The sequence below is a fragment of the Mizuhopecten yessoensis genome, unplaced genomic scaffold (genome assembly GCF_002113885.1).
Source record: "Mizuhopecten yessoensis strain PY_sf001 unplaced genomic scaffold, ASM211388v2 scaffold11099, whole genome shotgun sequence".
Lineage (NCBI taxonomy): Eukaryota > Metazoa > Mollusca > Bivalvia > Pectinida > Pectinidae > Mizuhopecten > Mizuhopecten yessoensis.
The window spans coordinates 1,123,510-1,144,320 of NW_018408879.1; the positions used below are offsets into that span (position 1 = coordinate 1,123,510).

A 20,811-nucleotide genomic window follows, 5' to 3' on the forward strand; every position below is an offset into this window, starting at 1 on the left:
GTGCTGTAATGAGCTCAAATTGATGACATTTTCCTTTTGTGAAATTCTTAAAGTTGCATAAGTGACGAGGTTAGATGACACAATCCTATCCAGAAGTGATGATTTTTTCAGAATAGATTAAATGCATCTAAACTGTCTTTCCCAACCTAAATACCTTTTAAAGATAGATTGATCTCTTTCCTACATAAAAACAGTATGAAGTGTAGGAGGAAATATCTCATATAATTCTACACTTAACCAGGAATTAATCCGTAACTGCATGGAAGACCAGTGGCAGTGAAACACTGGAAAATCATCATATTTAGTGTAGAGATTGCAAATTCTAGTTATATCTAAGTAGTGTACATCTTAACAGGGTACAACAGAAACCATACCAGCCAGTGTCTCAAAAGTCTTTGGATCTGGGTTAGGAAGGCGTAGTACTTGTTCCAGGGTTTGTTCTGACATGGGGTCGTTGAGTTTGACCTGGGCCTCAAACTCGTATAACAATAGCAGGGTCTCGGTGGAGTCCTTCCCCTTGTTTTCTATTGGTACAACAACAAGGATGATGATGGTCAGTTTTCTAAGTACAACACACAACATAGAAGATATAAATCCCCAAATGTTTTCAGTAAAATATAACATTTCTTCATAAACTGATCATAAATAAGGCAAAGTATTGCAAGAAATCCCTAGTCCCCTACCCCTGGATAAACTTGTTATCAAAATAGGGCCATTTGTCTTAACTGCATTATATGGCCCTCCAATATCCAAAGAGGTACTCGCATACAACATTTTGCAATTGTTAGTGACCCTGTAGATATGCCCTGAACAAATGTGGTGAACAAAGGGTCATAACTCTGTATAGTTGGGTGCAGGACCTCTCTTTGTATGGGGCAGTCTGCCATCCCAATACATACACAATTTGGCAATGGTAGGTGACAGTAAAAGTGAGTTATGCCCGGACAAATTAATTTTGAAACAAACTTGTAGTCCCCACTGTAGTATCAGTGGGGGATTAAATAAGAACACATCCAGATTTTTTTAACCTCAGTAAGAAGTTTCATTGAACACTTTAATTTGTTTTAACATTTGCTTGGGAAGGATGAATGAGACCTGTCTGTAGACAGAGGGAAACAATGTATATTAATTTTGTAAGATAAATTAATGTGATATGCTTGTAAAGAGGAGACAACTCTACCTGTGGAGATCAATGTGTTTTGTTGTAGCTGGTTGATCAGTTGTCTACAGTTCTTTACATGCTGCAAGGCCTCCTCCAGATTATACCTCTGCACACACAAACAATGCCTATAGATTTTTGTCCTGTCTTTTATCTTTTAGCATCCCAGATAAAAAAGTTATATCTCTAAGTGCTAGCCAGGCAGTGAGGGAAATGGATTTGGATGAGGGAGGGGCTTAGATCACTATATCACAGTCAACAAGCCAAGCAGCTTAAGAAATGACAGCTACAGAGTTGGGATGGGTGCAAGTTTGAGATTGTTTATCACATGGTTTTCAAGCCAAGTAGCTAGAGGTAACAGTTTCAGAGGGGGGACTGAGATCACAATATCAAATGGTTTGCATGACACAGATTTGGAACTTTTTGATAACTAAATCACATAGTTTATAAGATAAGGGAAGTGGGGGTAGAGCGGAAATCACTAAATCACATAGTTTATAAGCTAAGGGAAGTGGGGGTAGAGCGGAAATCACTAAATCACATAGCTTATAAGCTAAGGGAAGTGGGGGTAGAGCTGAAATCACTAAATCACACAGTTTATAAGCTAAGGGAAGTGGGGGTAGAGCTGTAATCACTAAATCACATAGGTTATAAGCTAAGGGAAGTGGGGATAGAGCTGAAATCACTAAATCACACAGTTTATAAGCTAAGGGAAGTGGGGGTAGAGCTGAAATCACTAAATCACATAGTTTATAAGCTAAGGGAAGTGGGGATAGAGCTGAAATCACTAAATCACATAGTTTATAAGCTAAGGGAAGTGGGGATAGAGCTGAAATCACTAAATCACATAGTTTATAAGCTAAGGGAAGTGGGGATAGAGCTGAAATCACTAAATCACATAGTTTATAAGCTAAGGGAAGTGGGGATAGAGCTGAAATCACTAAATCACATAGTTTATAAGCAAAGGGAAGTGGGGATAGAGCTGAAATCACTAAATCACATAGTTTATAAGCTAAGGGAAGTGGGGATAGAGCTGAAATCACTAAATCACATAGTTTATAAGCAAAGGGAAGTGGGGATAGAGCTGAAATCACTAAATCACATAGTTTATAAGCTAAGGGAAGTGGGGATAGAGCTGAAATCACTAAATCACATAGTTTAGAATTGGCTTTCGTTAGGTTGGAGGTTCACGACATCACATGAATTTAAGTCGGGCAGCTTTATCTGGTCGGACACTTCTTAATATCACATCTAAACTCAAACACATGTAATGTAAAAATATTTAGATATTAATATGTTAAACGCTTTTAGAAAAAATACCCCAGATAATTCATAGTGTTAATAGGTTCTTATTCTTAACTCAAGGACATCATATAAGACTCAGCTCAAAACAAACAGGTTACAAAGAGTTACTTTTTGTGCCTCGTCTTCTGACACCCTGGCCACCTGTAGAGCAGCAGCAGCCGCCATCAGCATACAAGTCTTCTGTCTCGTCAGATTATTGTCGTCACGAGGACATAGCGACGACAACTGTGGACACACAATCTTCTAGCTACAAGTTCTATAACCTATTTTTAGACTTGATTTGCCTATAATAATTTTTAGTATTCATATATAAGCTTTATTTATTTTATAACAACAATTATAAAACAAGTTTTTACAACTGATTTAAATCATCCTTGTTTGCACAAAGGGTCTTGATGCGGGAAACCAGAGTTCCTGGGAAAATCCACATGGTTTGGCAGGTGACCCCATACCTTTTCACATCATTCTTGGGAACCAAACCCTAGCCATCTTGGTGAAAGGCTTGTTTTGTCCAATTCGACATTGCAATGGATGTCACTTTTCACTTTATCAGAATTTTATCAGGTTTGAAGCAATTAATTGGGTCTTACAAGTAAGGTGTCGGTTAAGCATCTGAGATGAGAACGTTTTCATTTGTTTTATATAAACTTTCACCTCACAGAGAGTGCAATGCACAAAGTTTGACAACATCACACTGAATGTCACATGGAAAAAGTCTCTTGGACATGATATGAATATTATGGGCGAAAAGGTCATCATACTGGTAATGATTGAAGAAACCACTACTCAATGGATGACCTTCTACTTAACCTAAAGATAAAGACATACATTACTATAATAAAACAGGACATCAAAATCCCTCTGTAGTGGGAGTAAATAGAACCTAACTCTCTGTGTACTATTCTTTGGAAATAAACTACCATTACATTAGAATTACAACTGCTAGACTTCCTTTTCAGGCTATACCTGTTGGCAGAGAGAGAAGAGTGTCTTCATTCGTTGTGGACTCTCATCACACTGTAAGGCTAGGTTCCAAGCTGTAACAGAACATGGCAGCTAAGCCTAAGATATCTGAAATATCTGAGTACGGTACGTTTATAGAATTGTTTGTAAATGATCAAATAAAACCTTATCATAGATTTGTTTTCTTTATACAATTTCTTTCTTTATAATCAATAACCATTTGGATACAAAAACAACTATTTAAAGTGAAAGTACAAATATGAAATGTCTTTGCTCTATAAATGTACAAGGGTATTCAGGAATGGTTGATGTATGAATTGCTTTCATATTCTGTTAACACACAGCTATTACATGGTATAGATATGTGCATATCACATAATTACCTATTTTGATGAACCAACTTGCTTCATTTTGAACCTGATTCTGGTTTTCTTTGCTTTCATTTTGAAGCTGAAGTAATTTGTGATAAGCTGAAACATAAACATTTGTACATGGTTTGGTAAAGTTTAATTTAAGATACAGATGCATTATAAAGAATTCACTCACAGGTAAAGATAACTTCTTAATTCATAATATACCCACATCTACTCATGAAACCAGCATTAGCATTTCAACAAAGCTGAGTTCTAAATACCTTAAGTACCCTGCTCCTAGAGTCCATGCAGCTGTTTATGAGAGATTTGAAAAGATCGGCAACAGAAGAAACAGAAAACATTGAAGCAGAACAATTTATATTACAACATCAAAAGAATATAGTCTCGATTTCATATTTTTAAACATCTTACCAGTTTGGATGTTTCTGTCAATGTTGGAAGGCTCTGTCCTAAAAGTACAAATTAATGTAAAAAACACCTTACATTAATTGTCTGGAAAGAAAACACAAAAGCATATTAATTAATAGTACAACTGTCTGAAGTGATAGTGGATAGCTATGAGATCAGAAAGTGACAAGTGACAAGAAATATCCGAGTCCTGTTACAGGGTCTTTAGTTGGTCTAATGAAACTTTGGAGGACAGTGAGAACACATAAGTTGTCAAACTTACTCTTGATCTTTTTCTGGAGAGGCTAGCTTGAGTCTGACGAGACAGCGTAGAGCTGTCAGGACCTGCCAGGGGTCAGAGCAGCTGTTTGCAACACATTCTAGTGCTTGGGATGCCACAACTTGATGATTCTCCTATAATCAAACACAATGACAACAGCTATATACACCTGCAATCTATGTAACACATTTAATTTCCACATATTTCTTAACATTGTTCACTGTAGGATAAGTATAACAGATCTAGCGTAATTCTTAATTGATAACCAGTATCAAAAGTTAATTTAACAACGGACTATCCATGTAAAAGTGAATACCTTGTGAAAGGAACATCTCTCTTTGACAATTATATAGCTTTAACTACAATTGTTACCTCAAATGCCATCTGTGCTGCCAGACACATGATGCTATGTGCATCTGTACTGTCATCCCCAAGGTCAGAGCTGGCTACCATCTCACACATCTTCTGCAGTACACATTTCGCTACAATTGACACCAAACTCATCATCAAATAAACTTTGTACATGATGAATTAAGTGTATAGAGACCTGGCCTCAATATACAAACACTGAGATCAAGCTGAGCTTGCATAAGCTTAAGTTTCTATGGTACACTCATGCTACCATTACAGGTAAGTCCCATATCTCCAGAAAACCTTGGTACTTTGTATATAGGAAGCATAAAACATGATTGCAGTTTGTGACATGCTGCACTCTCAAAAGGTACTGGCATGCAGAATTTGATATGGTGACAGGCTATAAAAGATATGCTGTGGAAAGTGATTCATTATTAATTAAGGACAAGAACTTTTTTATATTGTTGGGCACGAAACCTGATTTTAGTATGTAATACTCCACAATCCCAAGAAGTCACCACTTACATGCAAAATTTGACAGTGTATTTAAGATGTGTCACGGGCCAAGTGACACACAGACTGATGGATGGGGTGCAAAGTTTAGGACCTCTCTGGTAGTTCTGATCGGGGACAACCAGGCAATGAAGAACTGTTTGTAGACAATGAATAGTAACTCCTCGGAAAGTTCTATCGTCCTTTAAGATCACCTAACTAGGCATTGCTTTTAAACCTACCTGTGTTGACATCTGCTCCAGCCAGAGAGACTTTATAGAGGATGAACTGAGTATGGACAGACCTGGGCTCCCATCTCTCTGCCTGCTCAGCTGACTCAAATGCCTGGTCACCACAGAAATTGCCAAATAATACCTTCTACATGGTGTTCAGTGTTTTTATGGACTTGCTAAATCTTCAAATAAAGATATTTATTTTCAAACTTAAAATTTAATTTTTCATTTGGCTAAATTTGGTAATATAGTTTGTTTCAAATTGTTTATATAATCCTTCAATTTGATCAGCACCCACCTTGTCCCTCTGCTCCAGATGCAAGTAACAAGATGCTCTATTCCTGTATAATTTGGCCAGATTGTGTGCCTCAATATCTGAGTGAGAGAACAGACTCAAGGTGTAGTTATACCACTCCAGTGATTCCTGGTAGTCTTTTGCCTGCAAAAAAATAAAGTGGAGCATATTAGGTATGTATACTAGATTGGATGATGTGTTGCACAGTTTGTTAACATGCACAGTAAGCCTCTAAAGAAATGAACTTACAGTTGATGTTTACCAAAAACAGGTAACAGTCATTGGTAGACGACAGGTAAGCAGAGAACCTTTGGTGACAGGCAACAGTCACTAGGAGACAGTGGTTGAGGATAGGTAAGCAGTGAACCTTTGGTGACTGGCCAATGGTTAAGGGCAGGTAAGCAGTGAACCTTTGGTGACTGGCCAATGGTTGAGGACAGGTGAGTAGTGAACTTTTGGTGACTGGCCAATGGTTGAGGACAGGTAAGCAGTGAACCTTTGGTGACTGGTCGATGGTTGAGGACATGTAACCAGTTAACCTTTGGTGACTGGCCAATGGTTGAGGACAGGTAATCAGTGAACCTTTGGTGACCGGTAACAGTGAGTGGTAGAGGACAGGTAAGCAGTGAACCTTTGGTACCAAGTAACAAGACAATTGTTGAGGACAGGTAACCAGTGAACATTTGGTGACAGGTAACAGTGAGTGGTAGAGGACAGGTAACCAGTGAACATTTGGTGACAGGTTACAATCAGTGGTAGAGGACAGGGTACCAATGAACATTTGGTGACAGGTTACAGTCAGTGGTAGAGGACAGGGTTCCAGTGAACATTTGGTGACAGGTAACAGTGAGTGGTAGAGGACAGGTAACCAGTAAACATTTGGTACCAGGTAACAGTGAGTGGTAGAGGACAGGTAACCTGTTAACCGTTGGTACCAAGTAACAGTGAGTGGTAGAGGACAGGTAACCAGTGAACATTTGGTATCAGGTAATAGTCAGTGGTAGAGGACAGGGTACCAGTGAACATTTGGTGACAGGTAACAGTGAGTGGTATAGGACAGGTAACCGATGAACATTTGGTACCAGGTAACAGTGAGTGGTAGAAGACAGGTAACCTGTTAACCGTTGGTACCAAGTAACAGTGAGTGGTAGAGGACAGGTAACCAGTGAACATTTGGTGACAGGTTACAGTCAGTGGTAGAGGACAGGTAACCAACGAACATTTGGTGACAGGTAACAGTCAATGGTAGAGGCAGGTAACCAGTGAACATTTGGTAACAGGTAACAGTGAGTGGTAGAGGACAGGTAACCAATGAACATTTGGTGACAGGTTACAGTCAGTGGTATAGGACAGGGTACCAATGAACATTTTGTGACAGGTTACAGTCAGTGGTATAGGACAGGGTACCAATGAACATTTTGTGACAGGTTACAGTCAGTGGTATAGGACAGGGTACCAATGAACATTTACCAGGTAACAGTGAGTGGTAGAGGACAGGTAACCTATGAACGGTTTGTGCCAGGTAACAGTGAGTGGTAGAGGACAGGGTACCAGTGAACGTTTTGTGACAGGTAACAGTGATCGGTAGAAGACAGGTAACCAATGAACATTTGGTGACAGGTTACAGTCAGTGGTATAGGACAGGGTACCAATGAACGTTTTGTGACAGGTAACAGTGAGTGGTAGAGGACAGGGTACCAGTGAACATTTTGTGACAGGTAACAGTGAGTGGTAGAGGACAGGGTACCAGTGAACGTTTTGTGACAGGTAACAGTGAGTGGTAGAGGACAGGGTACCAGTGAACGTTTTGTGACAGGTAACAGTGAGTGGTAGAGGACAGGGTACCAGTGAACGTTTTGTGACAGGTAACAGTGAGTGGTAGAGGACAGGGTACCAGTGAACGTTTTGTGACAGGTAACAGTGAGTGGTAGAGGACAGGGTACCAGTGAACGTTTTGTGACAGGTAACAGTGAGTGGTAGAGGACAGGGTACCAGTGAACGTTTTGTGACAGGTAACAGTGAGTGGTAGAGGACAGGGTACCAGTGAACGTTTTGTGACAGGTAACAGTGAGTGGTAGAGGACAGGGTACCAGTGAACGTTTTGTGACAGGTAACAGTGAGTGGTAGAGGACAGGGTACCAGTGAACGTTTTGTGACAGGTAACAGTGAGTGGTAGAGGACAGGGTACCAGTGAACGTTTTGTGACAGGTAACAGTGAGTGGTAGAGGACAGGGTACCAGTGAACGTTTTGTGACAGGTAACAGTGAGTGGTAGAGGACAGGGTACCAGTGAACGTTTTGTGACAGGTAACAGTGAGTGGTAGAGGACAGGGTACCAGTGAACGTTTTGTGACAGGTAACAGTGAGTGGTAGAGGACAGGGTACCAGTGAACGTTTTGTGACAGGTAACAGTGAGTGGTAGAGGACAGGGTACCAGTGAACGTTTTGTGACAGGTAACAGTGAGTGGTAGAGGACAGGGTACCAGTGAACGTTTTGTGACAGGTAACAGTGAGTGGTAGAGGACAGGGTACCAGTGAACGTTTTGTGACAGGTAACAGTGAGTGGTAGAGGACAGGGTACCAGTGAACGTTTTGTGACAGGTAACAGTGAGTGGTAGAGGACAGGGTACCAGTGAACGTTTTGTGACAGGTAACAGTGAGTGGTAGAGGACAGGGTATCAATGAACGTTTTGTGACAGGTGACAGTGAGTGGTAGAGGACAGGGTACCAATGAACGTTTGGTGACAGGTAACAGTGAGTGGTAGAGGACGGGTAACCAGTAAACATTTGGTGACAGGTAACAGTGAGTGGTAGAGGACAGGTAACCAATGAATATTTGGGGACAGGTAACAGTCAGTGGTAGAGGACAGGGTACCAATGAACATTTTGTGACAGGTAACGGTGAGTGGTAGAGGATAGGGTACCAGTGAACGTTTTGTGACAGGTAACAGTGAGTGGAAGAGGACAGGGTACCAGTGAACGTTTTGTGACAGGTAACAGTGAGTGGTAGAGGACAGGGTACCAATGAACGTTTGGTGACAGGTAACAGTGAGTGGTATAGGACAGGGTACCAGTGAACGTTTTGTGACAGGTAACAGTGTGTGGTATAGGACAGGGTACCAGTGAACGTTTGTGACAGGTAACAGTAAGTGGTAGAGGACAGGGTACCAGTGAACGTTTTGTGACAGGTAACGGTGAGTGGTAGAGAATAGGGTACCAGTGAACGTTTTGTGACAGGTAACAGTGAGTGGTAGAGGACAGGTAACCAGTGAACTATTGGTGACAGGTAACAGTGAGTGGTAGAGGACAGATAGGCAGTGAACTATTGGTAACAGGTAATAGTCCATAGCAAGTTGTGGAGAGGTAAGCAATGAACCTTTGTTGACAAGTATCAATGGTTGAGGACAGGTTACCAGTCAACAGTTCAACAAAGGTAATCAAGCAGTGGTAGAGCATGACTTATCACTAATTAAAGGTCAAAAAGAAGCCAGTACAAGTATCTGTTTTAGGTTACCATTGCTAACCCACCTCAAATGCTACAGCTGCCTGCTCCCATAGTGTCAGGTGAAACCTTTTCTTCACTGTAGCATCTAATGGCTTTCCAGTATTGTGAGCTTAAAAAGTAATGTCAAACATCTAAATTGCCATAAAGGATAAGTGTCTATAAGGCCCTTTTTTGGACCCCGGTATGTTCAAAGATGACCTATTGTATTACATGTGCAAAAACTAAGGTAACAGTTTGACCGAAAGTGGGGTTATGGGGTTACCAAAAGGGGTAGGGTAAATCACAAATATAATTTGCTTTTTTTTAAAAAGTTCTTAAAATCCGAAATTGTACTATTTCTGTTTTTGAAAACATGTGTAAACTAAACAGGCATATATAAAAGAATGGGATATGACAGAAATGCAATTGTCACTTTAAGATTGTTTATATAAAACCCAATTTCGGTCAAACTTTTACCTTAGTTTTTGCACATGTGATAAGATAGGACAACTTTGAACAAATTAAGGAGGTGAAATCTGAATATACTGGGGCCAAAAAAAGGGCCTTATAGACACTCATCCTTTTGAATAAACACATCAAAACTCATAATTTCTAATTTGTTGAACTGAAATCAGCTTGTTAACCTCAAAATGTTTAAAAGGTCACTGCATTTGAAGATGCTTTTCAGATTTTTTCTTCTTAGTACAGAGTTTCATATACTGAAATTTACTATCTAAATTTAAGGGAATAACATACATGTTTCTAACATTTGAAGTAAGCATATCACTTCTCAAGGGGTATTGACAGAAACAAATGAAAAAACAAGCTTTGTAAAAATGGATGTCTTTTAGAGGCAATGTTTTTCATAGGATTAAGTATGTGCTAATGACGGAAGTCTAAAAACTCTTCCCTGACCACAGCTTTGGCTATCTTTGTTCCTACAGCCATTGAAAAAGGGTCTGGATTAGTCCTGGATTAAAACCATGCCCAGTGATGGATGCTTCTGCATGTTTATCCACCTTGACCTCCCCACCAATAGTGGTCATCACTACGTTAGGGTGTGGGTTAGGGACATCTGAAGTGTCTTAGCCAGGAATAAAACCTTACCAGTAATAGATTCCTCCACAAAGTCTTTGGCTTCTCTGATCTTTCCCATCTGTATCAGTAACTCCAGCTGACTGACAATGATTCGTCCTACATCCGGGGATGTAGCAAAGGTCTTCAACAAAATCTTAGTCACATCCATGGCAATTTCAGTCCTGAACAATGAGATTTTTTTATGCTACATGTATCAACTAATTTCAGTTTTAGTCATCAATGTATTACTCAGATACATTATTTAGACATTTTTGCTAACTTTTTCATATTAATCTGAATAAAACCCTACCTTTAGACAAATTAAGTGGGTAATCTTCATACAAGAGTTTGCTGCACAGCATATTTACTGGAGATCTTGCACTGACCTTGTTGCTTACGGATGGTGAATTCATCATGACAGTAAATGAGTACTACTAGGCTGTAAGCTTTTACAAGTTTGACGATTCAATATGCAACCATAATGGCAGACTCTGTGAGGAGGGGTGTGTCAGGAGATGGCAAGTCACATCATCCCATACTGGTTGTGCTGCACCACAAAATGAAGGCAAGATAGGAGTTTAAGGAGAAACCAAGTTCCTTAATCAAAATAATCTCTATGGGACACTCAGAGATGGATAATGATTGAAAAAGGGTGCAAGGAAATATCCATTCACTACATACCTGTTACACTGAGATACACAGGTGGGATGGGCAGGGATGTTATAGGCGACACCATGTCCCACCACTGCATACCTGTTATGTTGGGACACACAGGTGGGATGGGCAGGGATATGTTAGGAGACACCATGTCCCATCACTACATACCTGTTACACTGGGACACACATGTGGGATGGGGAGGGATGTTATAGGAGACACCATGTTCCATCATACATACCTGTTACACTGGGACACACAGGTGGGATGGGGAGGGATGTTATAGGAGACACCATGTCCCATCACTACATACCTGTTACACTGAGATACACAGGTGGGAAGGGAAGGGATGTTATAGGAGACACCATGTCCCATCACTACATACCTGTTACACTGAGATACACAGGTGGGATGGGGAGGGATGTTATAGGAGACACCATGTCCCATCACTACATACCTGTTACACTGAGATACACAGGTGGGATGGGGAGGGATGTTATAGGAGACACCATGTCCCATCACTACATACCTGTTACACTGAGATACACAGGTGGGATGGGGAGGGATGTTATAGGAGACACCATGTCCCATCACTACATACCTGTTACACTGAGATACACAGGTGGGATGGGGAGGGATGTTATAGGAGACACCATGTCCCATCACTACATACCTGTTACACTGAGATACACAGGTGGGATGGGGAGGGATGTTATAGGAGACACCATGTCCCATCACTACATACCTGTTACACTGAGATACACAGGTGGGATGGGGAGGGATGTTATAGGAGACACCATGTCCCATCACTACATACCTGTTACACTGAGATACACAGGTGGGATGGGGAGGGATGTTATAGGAGACACCATGTCCCATCACTACATACCTGTTACACTGAGATACACAGGTGGGATGGGGAGGGATGTTATAGGAGACACCATGTCCCATCACTACATACCTGTTACACTGAGATACACAGGTGGGATGGGGAGGGATGTTATAGGAGACACCATGTCCCATCACTACATACCTGTTACACTGAGATACACAGGTGGGATGGGGAGGGATGTTATAGGAGACACCATGTCCCATCACTACATACCTGTTACACTGAGATACACAGGTGGGATGGGGAGGGATGTTATAGGAGACACCATGTCCCATCACTACATACCTGTTACACTGAGATACACAGGTGGGATGGGGAGGGATGTTATAGGAGACACCATGTCCCATCACTACATACCTGTTACACTGAGATACACAGGTGGGATGGGGAGGGATGTTATAGGAGACACCATGTCCCATCACTACATACCTGTTACACTGAGATACACAGGTGGGATGGGGAGGGATGTTATAGGAGACACCATGTCCCATCACTACATACCTGTTACACTGAGATACACAGGTGGGATGGGGAGGGATGTTATAGGAGACACCATGTCCCATCACTACATACCTGTTACACTGAGATACACAGGTGGGATGGGGAGGGATGTTATAGGAGACACCATGTCCCATCACTACATACCTGTTACACTGAGATACACAGGTGGGATGGGGAGGGATGTTATAGGAGACACCATGTCCCATCACTACATACCTGTTACACTGAGATACACAGGTGGGATGGGGAGGGATGTTATAGGAGACACCATGTCCCATCACTACATACCTGTTACACTGAGATACACAGGTGGGATGGGGAGGGATGTTATAGGAGACACCATGTCCCATCACTACATACCTGTTACACTGAGATACACAGGTGGGATGGGGAGGGATGTTATAGGAGACACCATGTCCCATCACTACATACCTGTTACACTGAGATACACAGGTGGGATGGGGAGGGATGTTATAGGAGACACCATGTCCCATCACTACATACCTGTTACACTGAGATACACAGGTGGGATGGGGAGGGATGTTATAGGAGACACCATGTCCCATCACTACATACCTGTTACACTGAGATACACAGGTGGGATGGGGAGGGATGTTATAGGAGACACCATGTCCCATCACTACATACCTGTTACACTGAGATACACAGGTGGGATGGGGAGGGATATGTTAGGAGACACCATGTCGAACCACTACATACCTGTTACACTGGGACACACAGGTGGGATGGAGAGGGATATGTTAGGAGACACCATGTCCCATCACTACATACCTGTTACTTTGGGATACACAGGTGGGATAGGGAGGGATGTTATAGGAGACACCATGTCCCATCACTACATACCTGTTACTTTGGCATACACAGGTGGGATAGGGAGGGATGTTATAGGAGACCCCATGTCCCATCACTACATACCTGTTACTCTGGGATACACAGGTGGGATGGGGAGGGATGTTGTAGGAGACACCATGTCCCATCACTACATATCTGTTACTCTGAGATACACAGGTGGGATGGGGAGGGATATGTTAGGAGACCCCATGTCCCATCACTACATACCTGTTACTCTGAGATACACAGGTGGGATGGGGAGCGATGTTATAGGAGACACCATGTCCCATCACTTCATACCTGTTACACTGAGATACACAGGTGGGATGGGGGGGGATATGGTAGGAGACACCATGTCGAACCACTACATACCTGTTACACTACATACCTGTTACACTGGGACACACAGGTGGGATAGGGAGGGATGTTATAGGAGACCCCATGTCCCATCACTACATACCTGTTACACTGAGATACACATGTGGGACGGGGAGGGACGTTATAGGAGACACCATGTCCCATCACTAAATACCTGTTACACTGAGATACACAGGTGGGATGGGGGGGGATATGGTAGGAGACACCATGTCGAACCACTACATACCTGTTACACTACATACCTGTTACACTGGGACACACAGGTGGGATGGAGAGCGATATGTTAGGAGACACCATGTCCCATCACTACATACCTGTTACTCTGAGATCAAAGGTGGGATGGGGAGGGATGTTATAGGAGACACCATGTCCCATCACTACATACCTGTTACACTGAGATACACAGGTGGGAACGGGAGGGATGTTATAGGGGACACCATGTCCCATCACTACATACCTGTTACACTGAGATACACAGGTGAGATGGGCAGGGATGTTACAGGAGACACCATGTCCCACCACTACATACCTGTTACACTGGGACACACAGGTGGGATGGGGAGGGATGTTATAGGAGACACCATGTCCCATCATACATACCTGTTATGTTGAGACACTAGCTGTACAACATTCAGTCCAAGGTCAACTGTCACATCAGACTGATGCAGAATGTCTTCAATGGCTACAACCAGAAATGCCTATTTATAAAACAGTGCAAAAAGAAATAAGATCAAATATAAATGAGTAACAGTAGAACAGTTTTGTTGATTTAAACTATGATTGAAAGTCTTGTTACAGATATAATGAATACTCTACCTTTCTGTATCGCTCCATCATCCTCTCCAATAAATAGCAGCACTCGCAGACTTAAATAGAAACCAGCTGGGTGTGGATGTTCCTGAAAGAAATTTAGCACAACTTACCGTACCTTATCTTAAGATGTTTGAAGAGTCGTCCACGGAAAAAAAAAAAAAAAAAGTTTATCTAAGGAAAAAAATCCCGCTTTAAAAAAACACTTATCTACATCTAGTAAATTATGGGCACATCAAACAAGGAAAATAAATTTGACAAGATTAATTTAACTGCTTCAATTAATAGAAATGTGTTAACTTTGATCTAATTCATAACGTCAAGGACATAGGTTCTGACATTGTGTTGAACATGCAATCATAAGAAAATCACAAAAATGTCTTTCCAATTAGAAAGATGAAATATACAGTGATGCTGTAAATATAATCATCACTCAGTATGCACTTACTGTGTTGGCCAATGTCACAGCATTCAAAGCTTTCTGGCAATGTTCTTTGGCATTCCACTCTAAGTAGGCATTGGCTAGCAACCTCAATGTGCGTGCCTGAAACCAAATATTGTCTTTGCAAATACTAAAATTCACCATTAAAATGTTCATATTTCAAATTATTTGTTAAAAAAATCTTTTTTAGATGGAAGCAGTAGTTTTTATTTTAAAACTTTTATTCCAATCAGCAATATTGGAATAATACTTAGGTATAACTGATAATTAATTGTTAATGTAATATAGTATGTTGAAGCATAATGACAGTAACAAGAAAGTAACAATGTACCCAAGCTTGAATGTAATTTAAAACAGTAGATCATATTGACCTTGATAGTGACTTTTGACTTTTAAGTCCTGAAGTAAAAGTTTCATTTAACTTTTACAAACTGTGCATGTTTTAATACATGTATTTGTAAAGTATATCTGGATATATCCCTAAATTTCAACCTGAAACTGTATGTTCACAGACAGAAAGACAGTGATTACAGTATACCTCATCATGTTAGCATGGGACATAATACCCAACAGATTACTCTCATACCTGATTTCGGGATCCAATAGTTTGTCGAACTTTGCCTAACTCAAAGCTCTCTCTCAGCCACATGACACCTTGCTCATACTTTTGCTGCTGGTACATGTCCACTCCAAAATTATAACACAGCATGGAAAGGTAGCCACCCTAATCAGAGAGAAATTGTTTGAAAGATTTTTGTTAAAAATGTATTCAGCTGATTTTCATTCTGTTGCTGATAAATCCCTTTTCATTGTAAGCATATCCACTGTATAGGATAACCTTCTTATGCGTGCTTCGATATTTCAGAAAATAGACTCTGGAATATGATCATCCAATTATTTTTTACAATTTTTAAAAATCAGTGGTTTCATATTCTTAGGTATAATGCTGCAATGAATCGGTTCCTGTTATACAACATGCAAACATATTGATAATTTTGTTGGATGAAGTGAAATGTGTATATATTATATATATGGTGACTTATTTTCCCAAAATCAACATGTACTACAGAAAAAAAATCTTGAAAATTGATTGATATTGAGTAATGTGTTACAAACCTCATTTGGAAAGTTTGGCAGCATTTCCTTTGCCAGCAGTACCAGATCTAGGGCCTTCTGTTGGTTTTGTTGAGCTAGTGCCTTAGCGTTACATAATAAACATTCTGCATTTAATGACTTGTAAAACAGAGAGCAACACAGGAATGAAACAATAAATAGTCAAATCAAAATCTGGTCATAATTGATTAAGTTTTTGTGCAGAAACCATTGATAAAATCAGAGTGCAGTATGATAATTATGTAATGTATTTTGCTCAACAAATTTCATCAGAATTTGGGCAATGCATGTATGTTTAAGATATTGTGTGGCAACTGTCGACTAATCAGAGCACACTATGCTCACCTTTAACCTAAGCCTTTGTATATTGTAAATGCTGTCCAAATTTCATTAAAATAAAATGATATTTTAACAGCTGAAACCATTTTTTCGGGACAGACTGCAATCTACTTACTGCCTCTGATTTGTAGCACATCAGTTTAAACACATCCTGTAGTACTTCTGTCTTCTGTTTATCTACCGCTTCAGTAGCAACTCCATCATTCTTTCTCTCCACAATAGCTTTCTGTACTGAGGCTACAAACTAAAAAGATTATCACACTGGATTAGGAGTTTAAGATTACTAATTTGTATTTCTAATATCAAAATTAGTATTAACTGGTAGTATAAACATAAACATATCGATATTGGGTTGGAATCTTTAACTGATATTTCAATTCCCAACAAGAATTAAAATTTGTTTCCTCGCAGAGTTTAAATTGTTTGGTGATTGCTTGGAAATTATTTCATCGCAAGTGACAACTTAAATTTGGGTTTATGTTATGGAATGCAGTGTTTTTTCTGTGGAATTTTTGGGGTCAATAATGGACCCCATTCCCAATTGAAACCGTTTCATTTTTATGCTTTAAATTCCCAAAACTTGCAGTTTACTCCTGAAAAATTCCTACCAAATAGGTATATTTTCTTCCCAAAATGAGACAAAAAGGCCCCACCCCAAATTAACAAAAAAATACCCACTGGAATGGTTATTGACCTGCCATACCTTTTGAGGGTTGAACAAAAGCTTGGGTACCAGACAAACCTAATCAGAGTAAATGACTGGATTAGTAACCTAACTAATCTGAGGAAACTGAGTAAGACACTTGATTTGTGTGGCCTGTGTAAAAGACTGGGTAAGAGGCTAAGAGACTTGCCCGATCTGAGAGATGTAAGCATTCCTAATGTTTGAGAGCTGACAAAGAGACTGAGTAAGTGACAGTTGGATCTATCTGATATGTAAGGGCTGGCTAAGAGGCAGAGTAAGAGACATGCCCAATCTGTGAGGGCATGGTATGTAACTAACCTGATTTGTGAGGGCTGGCTACACGGCAGAGTAAGAGACCTGCCCAATCTGTGAGGGCATGGTATGAGACCTACCTGATCTGTGAGGGCTCGTTAAGAGGCAGAGTATGAGACCTACCTGATCTGTGAGGGATGACTGAAAGATAGAGTAAGCGACATACCTGATCAGTAAAGTTTGGGTAAGAAATTCACCTGATCCATGACGGCTGGGTAAGACTCACCTGATCTGTGCGGACTTGGTGAGAGTCTGAAACTTACCTGATCTGTTAGGAGGAAGACTTGATCAGCCATCACAGGGTCTTTGCTATCTGTAGGACAATGATATATGACATACATATTGTACAAGATAAGATATGATAAAATATTGTACAGATGAGATAGGACATACAAAAAATGATACATATTGTATAGATGAGATACGACATACATATTGTATAGATAAGATATATATAACAATAACATACATATAGGATGGTTTAGATATAATGTTGGAAATATGATTTATAACATACATATTTGATACAATAACATAAATATTGGATATTTGAGATATACATGTTGAAAAGAATTGAGATATGGTGCTTGCAACAACCAGGTCATGTATTGAATTTACTTGACATGTTATAGATGAGATACACTATGGGTATACATACTCACCTAACCATGCCCTACCTGCCTTCATTCCCATCTGAAATACAATATAAATGAGCAACATACTAATTTATCATTTTTATGTCGTGTAACTTTTTTTAATTTTAAATTACATGATAAATGATTCATAAAACCAAACAATTCAATTTTTACCACAATTTTTTTTCAGCATTATTTTCGGTCAATCTGTCATCTGTTTTTTTATCAAGGGTAATATTTTCTCTTGTTACTTTTTAGTAATACTAAATAGGAACTTGTTTCAGCAATTGCTAGATGATAAGGAATGACAAGGCACATCTATATGTTTCTTAGAGTGAAAAAAATCATTACCACAATTTTCTTTTTCCATGTATTTTCATTGAATGCAGAGGATGTAGAACAGTCCACCAAAAGAAAGGCAACGTGTCTCACTATGGAAAATGTTGATAAAAGTTAACTGATGAACTACCAAAAAAAACCAATAGCTTACATTTCAATTTTAACAAAACCAAAATGTCCAATTTTTTTAAACATGTTTTCTAGAGCCATGTTTTTTTGTTTTTTTTTTAAATTCTCAACTTGTATTCAGATGGCATTGCAAAGGCAACAAACATCTAAAACTAAATCATCTCACATAAATAAGTTTGTTTTGGATCATTTACGTGTTTGTTTCCAATTCAAAAAAAAAATATCAGTACTATTGTATTTGGTATAGATCCAAAAAATCATATTCAAGACTTACATTTTGCATTTACTAAAACAGGGAGCGAATCTTTGGTTTTCAGAGCTACAGCTATATTCCAAAGATTAACAGCATGTGTTTCCAACTAAGAAAAAAGAAAAAGGCACATGTTCGATATTGGCTTATGTTTTGGAATATGTTCATATTTCAGTTGATGTTGTTTGATGGTCAATTTTTATTCAACCCTATGTGTGGATGTTCATGCATCATCATTGGTCCAACAAGTTTGCCCTGTCTGAACTTTGGAGTCATGTAGAAGTATCTCTATAGTCAGGTAGATGCTCATCAACTGATTTTTTTCTGGATACAAACAATTTTACACAGTGTGATTTTATCATTTTAGATTATTCCAATATAAGGTTTTATTAGTATTATTTTAAAACCTACTATTGCGACAACAGTTCTCTGTTCCTCTGACATATGTGTGGACTCCTCATGTAGTCTATTTACAAGGGACATAACTCTGTCAATCTGGTCAAGCCATTGTTTATTGGCTCCATTTTCACCTTTGCATATCTCCTTTAACAATGCTGCAAAGGAAACCGAATAAGGTACAATCAGTATGCTGTCATAACAATTTCAAAAACTGCACTTTAGATATGAGGGGGTTTACACACTACCACAGTTCCTCAAAAAGTTTACAGTCACCCAAACATTTTCAACCTACAAAATAACATATTATCCAATGTTCAATTACTGTATAACACGAAATGTTCATGGGAACTCATTGAAGTCATTTAGATCGATTCATGGTACAAACTTTTGTGACTATCCTATATTAACAAACAGTAGACACGTATATCATTCAAATTCATTGTATTTATTTTCGTGGTTTAATAACAACCACAAAAAACACGAATGTTTATACACAACGAAGATTTCATGTTGTTATACAGTATATACCTAGGCCATTCGGGGCTTAATTTCTCCTTTACTAGCTGTGGAGAGGCATGACGACTTCAAACCAATTAAGGTAGCTATGTAAAACCTCAAAAATCACAGTAAAATGTTTCAGCATCATATTTTGTATGCATATCAATGTTAAACCAAGGGCCTTGTGACTATGATGAATAAATCTTGTTCTTTCATAAGATCTGGTGCTGTTATTAAAAAGCTGGACATGCTATCAACATTAGAGTAGTTTTCATTTACAATGTTTGTATCATATCTTGCTTATTCATATTCATAACACCACAATATATATATAGGCCTATATATATATATATTGTAATTAAATAGAAGTGGGAAAATGCACAGCCAGACCACGGTTCTAACCCAGGACTCCCTAAACTTGGGACCCTTCCCAACTCTAGAAGGACCCTCTACCAATTGACCTGGTCACCTACAACTGACCGTCCAGTTCCACTACAATATCATCAAACAGTAACTTTTGTTTCTTATTCACAATCTGCTAAAATGTATAATTGAATCCCAAAAACAGAGAAGAGAAGAACAAACATCATGGTTAAGGTGGTGCCGACTGCAGTAGGAGTCATCTCTTAGTAAGATGTTATAATGCTGATGTATATTTTATGAAGACATCAGCCTTTATGTCTTGATATTCAATAGTGTAATTGTCCAAATAACATATATCTGAATTCCAATGATAAATGGCGTATTTAGGTGAGTTACACTATTGTTAAGGGAAAAAATCATAAAACAAAGCTACAAACAAACTTTCGAGTTTCAATGAAGATGAATTCATGAAATGTCAAAGAATATCGCACACTTGGAAGTTGGAACATACCTTGAATCTGGGCAGTGATGACATTAAGTTCTTGAGTCACTGACATTGTGATTGTCCTTGTCAACTTTTCGTTATTACAGAAACAAGAAAATGTTTCTATCAAGCAAAAATAAATATAATGAATCAACAGTAATCCAGGATGTTGCCCACAATTTTGTAATTCAATCCACTATCTACTAAGTGACAATATTACTCGGTTAACGAATCAAACAAGTCAGCGCGTAATTCGGAATCGTCTGTTTACACTTTCCCGCGCCTGCGTATTATACTGACATTTCCATCTACGTCTTCTGAGCGGTTGCATTG

The 20,811-nt window shown here is 39.3% G+C and overlaps 1 protein-coding gene across 5 annotated transcripts in view; it reads right to left on the minus strand.

The window, feature by feature from the left end:
• The window catches only part of LOC110465699 (testis-expressed protein 11-like), a 36,312-nt gene that overhangs the window by 3,773 nt on the left and 11,728 nt on the right, over window positions 1-20,811 (minus strand). For 3 of the 5 annotated variants that reach the window (XM_021521695.1, XM_021521694.1, XM_021521693.1), the window contains 23 exons: window positions 19,146-19,288; window positions 18,759-18,843; window positions 18,368-18,447; window positions 18,044-18,074; window positions 17,645-17,694; window positions 16,500-16,628; window positions 16,049-16,129; window positions 15,519-15,656; window positions 14,939-15,034; window positions 14,497-14,578; window positions 14,281-14,362; window positions 10,433-10,584; window positions 9,370-9,455; window positions 5,846-5,986; window positions 5,557-5,659; window positions 4,841-4,950; window positions 4,472-4,602; window positions 4,213-4,250; window positions 3,811-3,897; window positions 3,431-3,501; window positions 2,573-2,689; window positions 1,181-1,268; window positions 375-524 (listed from right to left, as the gene is read on the minus strand). In XM_021521695.1, the coding sequence (XP_021377370.1) occupies window positions 375-524; window positions 1,181-1,268; window positions 2,573-2,689; window positions 3,431-3,501; window positions 3,811-3,897; window positions 4,213-4,250; window positions 4,472-4,602; window positions 4,841-4,950; window positions 5,557-5,659; window positions 5,846-5,986; window positions 9,370-9,455; window positions 10,433-10,584; window positions 14,281-14,362; window positions 14,497-14,578; window positions 14,939-15,034; window positions 15,519-15,656; window positions 16,049-16,129; window positions 16,500-16,628; window positions 17,645-17,694; window positions 18,044-18,074; window positions 18,368-18,447; window positions 18,759-18,843; window positions 19,146-19,217 (2,200 nt within the window). In that variant the 5' untranslated portion in view covers window positions 19,218-19,288. Of the gene's footprint in view, window positions 1-374; window positions 525-1,180; window positions 1,269-2,572; window positions 2,690-3,430; window positions 3,502-3,810; window positions 3,898-4,212; window positions 4,251-4,471; window positions 4,603-4,840; window positions 4,951-5,556; window positions 5,660-5,845; window positions 5,987-9,369; window positions 9,456-10,432; window positions 10,585-14,280; window positions 14,363-14,496; window positions 14,579-14,938; window positions 15,035-15,518; window positions 15,657-16,048; window positions 16,130-16,499; window positions 16,629-17,644; window positions 17,695-18,043; window positions 18,075-18,367; window positions 18,448-18,758; window positions 18,844-19,145; window positions 19,289-20,505; window positions 20,743-20,811 lie in introns of those variants that run through there. The other 2 variants (XM_021521692.1, XM_021521696.1) reach the window with 2 other exon arrangements.